At 56.9% G+C, this 6515-nt stretch overlaps 1 protein-coding gene across 1 annotated transcript in view; it reads right to left on the bottom strand.

Moving 5' to 3' along the window:
• ST14 (suppression of tumorigenicity 14) overlaps positions 1 to 6515 on the bottom strand; it is a 17290-nt gene that overhangs the window by 2935 nt on the left and 7840 nt on the right. Inside the window, exons 2-13 of the mRNA XM_026863571.1 lie at positions 6063 to 6222; positions 5714 to 5841; positions 5049 to 5119; positions 4434 to 4594; positions 4005 to 4040; positions 3311 to 3548; positions 3011 to 3150; positions 2506 to 2603; positions 1895 to 2004; positions 942 to 1072; positions 549 to 653; positions 327 to 342 (exon numbers count right to left, since the gene is read on the bottom strand). Of these exons, the coding sequence (XP_026719372.1) occupies positions 327 to 342; positions 549 to 653; positions 942 to 1072; positions 1895 to 2004; positions 2506 to 2603; positions 3011 to 3150; positions 3311 to 3548; positions 4005 to 4040; positions 4434 to 4594; positions 5049 to 5119; positions 5714 to 5841; positions 6063 to 6222 (1394 nt within the window). The remainder of the gene's footprint in view (positions 1 to 326; positions 343 to 548; positions 654 to 941; positions 1073 to 1894; positions 2005 to 2505; positions 2604 to 3010; positions 3151 to 3310; positions 3549 to 4004; positions 4041 to 4433; positions 4595 to 5048; positions 5120 to 5713; positions 5842 to 6062; positions 6223 to 6515) is intronic.

Below are 6515 nucleotides of genomic sequence, written 5' to 3'. Positions count from 1 at the left end.
ATGTGTATAAGAGACAGCTTCAACCCCTCCAGGGATCCCGGGGACTCCCCCCTGCCCTGGGCAGCCCATTCCAACGCCCAACAGCCCCTTCTGCACAGAAATCCTTCCTCAGAGCCAGCCTGACCCTGCCCTGGGCAGCTTGAGGCCATTCCCTCGGGGCCTGGCGCTGGCTCCTTGGCTCCAGAGACTCATCCCCCCTCTCTGCCCCCTCCTGGCAGGGAGTTGCAGAGGGCCAGGAGGTCTCCCCTCAGCCTCCTCTTCTCCAGACTGAACCCCCCCAGTTCCCCCAGCCGCTCCCCAGCAGACCTGTGCTCCAGACTCTTTACACCACCCAGCTCAGTCCTATCAGGAGGATTAAACGAAAAAACACATTCTCAGCTGGGAGAGACTGGAAAAGGAGGGAGATCCCACTGGGAGAGAGCTGGATTAGCAGGAACTCCTGGCTCCTACGCTGGGAAAGGATCCCAAATCGATGCCCACCCCGAGCACCTCTCATTGCAGCCCGGAGGAGCGAGGCAGACTGGGGTGAGTGGGAGGACAAGACTCACTGCAGGATCTCTCGTCGCTGCCGTCTACGCAGTCCAGCCACCCGTCGCAGCGCATGCTTCTGTCGATGCAGCGGCCCGTGTTGCAGGTAAATTTGCCAGGGCAGGCTGAGAGGGGAGAAAGGGGATCAAAGGACGTTGTCAGCCTGCCTGCTGTCCCCTCTATGTCTCCTCTTCCCCAAAGCATTCAATGTCCCCTGGGCCTGTCCAGCACTAGAAACACCCTCTTCCTCAGAGCAGAGCAGGAATACAAGGAGGTTTGCAGGAAAATACGACACACTCCTGTCCCCCAGAAACACGGCTTCCAATTTACAGGGCAGTGTAAGCGCAGAGGAGGGACAGCCTCCAGCCCTCGGGCAGATCAATTCCCCCCACAGCCTCAGGGTTTCAACTCACGATCGCTGGAGTCATAGGACAGGTACTCAGCCAAGAAGCCAGTGTCTGTGTAGGACTGGTCTGAGTGGAACCGGACCTCTATTTTGTTGGTAGTGCTGGCCACCACAAACTGGGGACGCTCCCCACAGTACCTGCAGGGAGAGAGAGCAAAGATGAAGGGGGAGCAGCGCTGAGCAGACCTTCCTCCATCCCTGAGCTCCCCATCACGGTCCCTTCACACCCCCGGAGAGCTCTGGGCGCAGGAGAACAGAGAGAGGCCACAGACTGATGGACCTCAAGGACTGCACACAGGAGATGAATTTTGCTGCTGTTGGCAGAAGGTTTGGGCCAGCTGCACACACCCAAGTTGTGACCCTGGAAACAACTGGGAGTGAGTTTGTCCAGATCCCTGCCCGACACAGTGCCATCTGATCTCAGATCCACCGTGTCTCTGGATCTGTGGGGCCTCTAAAGCTGTCCCACACTGGGCTGGAAGGAAGTTTCCTTCCAGAAGGGGCTGTTGGGCGTTGGAATGGGCTGCCCAGGGCAGGGGGGTGTCTCCATCCCTGGAGGGGTTGAAGAATCGGGCTGAGCCAGCGCTGAGGGATCTGGGGGAGTTGGGAACAGTCAGGGAGAGGGTCATGGTTGGGCTGGAGGAGCTTCGAGGGCTTTTCCAACCTGGATTCTGTGAATCACTTGCCCAAGGACCACTGCGGGAACTAGCCAGGGCCACAGATGTGACTGAGCTGATTTGAAACACTCTCTCTTTGAGGAAGAGTCAGCTCCTTGCCCAAAACAGTGTGAAACAACACTGCCCACTTCCCCTGCGCAGCACCAAGTTGTCTTTTTGGCTCAGCTGCCATTAGGTTGTGTAAATAGCAAACAGTGAATGTAACTTAAACACATCACAGGATGCCACACAATTCCCCTGACCGTGGCCTCTGCAGGGCTGAAGCCGTGGGTCAGACACCCACCTTGTGCTGTTGATCTCCACGTAGTCCTTGGTGCAGGAGCTCACCGGGATCCCCGGCTCCAGCACAAAGAACATGTTGAAACGCACCTTCACGTTCTTCTTCGAGGGGACCTGCAAAAGGAAGCGGAGTCAGTGGCATGTTGTTTACTGGAGCACAGAAAACGGGAAGAAATTTTGTGGGAAAAGAGGTTGGGAGGAGGATAGGAGGTAACTGAAGAAGGAAGACCAGTGGAAAAAGAAACACCCTCCTGGAAAGCAGTCGTGGTTCACGCCGTCATTGAATGTCGCATGACTTGCTGAGCCCAGAGTCCCAGCCCAAACACAGAGCAGAGCCTGAAGCCAGACACATCAGCTGTGCCTGTTCTCCCAGGGCAGACTCTTTCCCCTGCCACCAGTTTTGCCAGTAAGTGACTGGCCTGTCCCAAAGCCCACTTGATTTTTGTGTAAAGCTACAGTTAACAGGGGCTACGATAAATGTCACGTGGGGTTCCTCACAGCCTCTTCTGCCTCTGGCACCAGCTCCTAAAGCCTCCCTCCAGCCACGCCAGACTGTCCCACATAACGAAGTGCATTGGAGGGATTAATTAAGGCAAAGAGAGGACCCCGTCTCACCTCTATGTTCCAGACACAGTCCGTGGCTGGGGGGTAGTGTGCTGGGTAATAGGGAGTTGTGAAGGTGCCGCTCTCTGCTTTCAGAGTCCCACCGCAGACTAGAAGATAAGCAGGAAGATGAAAACTGGTTAGAGATCCAGAGAGACGTGGTTTGCCCAAGCCTCGGCTGGCTACCACCCGAGGCAGGAAGGGAGGCAGATGAAACCATCTCTAACAAAGCTAAGTTGATCTCTGGAGAGAGCAGCTCTGCTCCAAGGCTTGGAGACAACCCAGGAGATCAATTAGGTGCTTCCTGCATACATCAATCTGCATGTTTAATCCACCATCCCTCTTTCTTTGCCCTCCTCAGGGGACATCATTACAGCAGCCAAGAGCACCGTGGGCAAGGCAAGCTCCAAGAGCCATGATGGGACCTGCTTCCACATCTCCCGGCCCTGGAAACAGCCCTGGCAAACTGCCCGTGGCAGGGAGAGGTGGGGGGAAGCGGGACAAGGCCTCACCTCACCTTTCATCTTGGGGAGCTGGAAGAACTCAGCCTTAAAGCCGGGGAATCTCCCCTCCTTGTTGGTAACCAGCGTGACGAGCATGACGTTCTGGGAGGACAGGAAGGTCAGGTTGTAGGAAGGGGCGTAATTCCCACAGAGCCTAGGAAGTAAAGGACAAAACCTGTTAGCCACAGGGAGCCTCCAGCAGCACAGATCACCTCTGAGCAGGGACAGCAGCTCAGTTACCTGCAGGACTTCTTAGTGCACCCTGCCACCTCAAGCCAGGACTCGGTGTACAGGAACCTAACGGGGACACTCACCTGACCAAAGCGTGGGGCTCCACAGGGCTCAGGGAGTTGTACACCTTAATGTAGTCGCTGTCGTCTGTGCACTGCTCCAGCTCCAGGGTCTTGAAGGTCAGGCTGATGATGGAGTTGGCATCTGCCCTCAGAGTCCAGTAGCAGAGCGCGTTGTTGGGGTACGGGCTGTTGGGGAAGCCCGGCGTGGTGAAACTGGTGATCTCCCCTTCCTTGGCATGGAGGGCAAACACACAGCTATCTGCCCAGGAGAGCAGGGAAGAGTTAACAAGGCAAACGAGGAGGTTCTGCCCTGCCTTTCCCTGGGATGGGGAGTTCACACCCCTCGAGGAAGCATCCTTGCTTATCTCCCCCTGCCTCCAAGGTGGGGAAGCCAAGGCCACCCACCACTGCTAAGTCAGCGCCACAGTCTGGCCAACCCCAAACCAGCTCAACAGCACATGGAGGCGCACACACGGCACCTCTACTCATCCCTGGAGGGGTTGATGAGTCGGGCTAACCCAGAACTGAGGGGTCTGGTGGAGTTCGGAATGGTCAGTGTGAGGTTCATGGATGGACTGGAGGAGCTTCAAGGGCTTTTCCAACCTTGAAGATTCTGAGATTGTGACACTTGGGCTCTTCCTCAACCCGCAAGGGAAACTGCCACCCCAAAGAGTTCTGAAGAAGAACACAGAGGCTGAAGAACAACTGTACTTACTGTCTCGAGCTGAGTAAGCTATGCTGGGGTCAGCAGCTGCAGGAAAAAAAGAGAGGAGGTGTCATCTTTGGGCTGCAGAAAGTCCCTGGGCACAAAGCCGAGGAGGTCCCTGGGATTTGGCTGTGCTGGTGGGGTTTCTCCCCACCAAAAGCTGTCCAGGGGGAGGCTCCCCAGAGCCAGGAGATCGAGCTTTTCCTCTGCAGGAGGGAGGATTCAGCCCTGTCCCTCCCCAGACGGGCTCAGGGGAGAACAGAGTGTTCGGGCGAAGGGGAGTGGGCCCAACAGCCTCCCCGCTCAAGGCAGCTCTGGGAAAGCCAGGTCCTTCTGCTTGCCCTTAAAGCCATCCCCGATGCCAAAGGCACCCAAGTGAGGGCTGTGTCCCACCCAGCCCCACCGCAGAGGCCCAGGGACGGCAGAGCCAGCACTCACGGAAAGCGATGACCGACTCCACCTTCAGCATGGGGTTTCGCAGGCGGGGGTTCCACCTCTGGACCAGGCTCTGCTTGTCTGCCATCGCCCTGTCCAGACTCTCCTCCCGGTACTTGGGGACGAGGAACTCTGACAAGTAGTAGGCAATGACACTGCCCTCGCTGCAGGAGAGGGCAAGGTTATGGGGTTAGGGTGAGGACAGACATGGGAGGGCTCGAGTATCAGTGGAAGAAGGGGCCAGGCTACTTGATGAGCCTTTTTTGGAGGGTGGTCGTGGGGAAGGGAGAGTCTCAGGGATAAATTAAGCAAACTGTGCCCAGCAAAAGCCCCCTCCAGCCCTTCTGAAGCTGCCAGGCACCACCCACTGCAGTTCATAGGGCTCTACTGTACCATATCTTGATTTTTCCAGGACATCTCTCTCAGTGATGAAGACTGGCAGAAAACACTACACATTTTCAGGTCACTTGTCACTGCCCACCCTTTCCTGTGTCACTCAGTGACTACCGAGGTGCCCCCATACCCAGCAGCCCGGGAATGGGGCTATACAGCTGCGTGACATCCCAGAATCATCCTCTTCCACCCCAAGACAGGGCTCAGACAGCACCTAACGCTCACCTGAAGGCAGTTATCACTGTCTCTTTGTGGTAAGGGCCAATATCTGCATGATTCCTGTAGATCTCCTCCACCTGAAAGGTTTGAGGAAGGTGTTCAGCACCTCTGGAAGTGAGGAGCAGGGAAAGGCTAAAGACAGACAGAGCTTCAAGCCTGCTATGGAAAATCAGGGCACATACCCGGCATCCCTGGCTGCAGGAGTCTACAGCGCCCAAAGAGAGGAAGAGGGAGAGCTGATAGTCCCAGAAGTGCCCAGACCTGCACACCACAGCCTGCTCTGACTCAGCTCACCCCGCTCTTCCCAGGGGGAAGCACAACGAATACCTGAGTCCGAGAGGAAAGGCAAGACCGGCTTCGGCACAGAGGGCAGACACCCTCCTGCCTCAGCTCCTGGCCCCGACTCAGCCACCGACCCTGGGGTTTGCCCCGGCGGCCTCCTGCAGCACACACTGGCTTGCAGAGGCAGGGAGACGCTGTGGCACTAGGCTGGAGCCACGACACCAAGACCCAGCTTAAAGGCAGGCTCCTTGTGCCCAGCCCAGGGTGTCACAGCGAGCGGGGAGATCCGAGAGGAGCAAGAAAGCTCCAAGCAGCCTTACGTGCAAGATCCCTGTGGCAAGAGGAAAAACGTCCTGCTTGCAGGAGGAGGGATGCAAGAAACGTCTTACCGTGCTCTTCACCTTCTTGGCCAGCATGATGAACTCGGGCGAGCTGGAGTTCTCGTAGGCGTCAAGGAAGTCCCAGTTCAGGACCCGCAAGTGGCCATTGAAAAACTTCTGGACAGCCACGTTCCTGTCTGGAAGGCAACAGGTCAGAGTTAGGAAGGTCAGGCAGGGCTGGGATGGTGGCACAGCAGGTCCCAGACACAGCAGGGGGGTGGAAATGGTGTCCCCCCACTTCCTGGAGCCTCCCCCGAGCTAGAGAGGGCACATGTGAGCAAGAAGGGATGACGAAGCTTCTCCCTGTGGATGTGCTCCCCGGGTATCGCCCTACGAGCCCACCAGCCCTCATACTCACATCTGAAGTGCCAAACCAGGAGGCCGGTGACGAGGGAGATGAGGAAGAAAACAACGATCGTGACGGTGACGACCACCTGCCGCTTCGGGCCACGCTTCTCCATCTTCTTGGAGTTCATGGCAGGGAGGAACTCCACCCCTTCCTCCAGGTTGTTCATCTCCTAGGAGGGGGAGAGGAGGCAGGATGGTGGAAAGGCCATTCCCAAAGCCTGGTTTGGAAAGGTCCAACCACAAAAAAAATCTAGAGCAGAGCTCCCTGTCCACGGCAGCTCCCCAACACCGAGAGCACATGGCATGCCTCGCCAGCTCTGCAGCCACCCCACGGCCAGACAAACCCTGAAAGCTTTTGCTTTGCTTTTCTGCACACACCTAATTCCTTTTTAGACCTAATATAAGGTCATCAGCTCAAGCAAACACAGGAGTGAGTCCACACACACACCCCCCCCCCCTGACC

This window comes from Athene cunicularia, assembly GCF_003259725.1.
Source record: "Athene cunicularia isolate RWA chromosome 24 unlocalized genomic scaffold, athCun1 chr24_part1, whole genome shotgun sequence".
Taxonomy (NCBI): Eukaryota; Metazoa; Chordata; class Aves; order Strigiformes; family Strigidae; genus Athene; species Athene cunicularia.
This window is presented reverse-complemented; position numbering and strand designations above follow the sequence as displayed.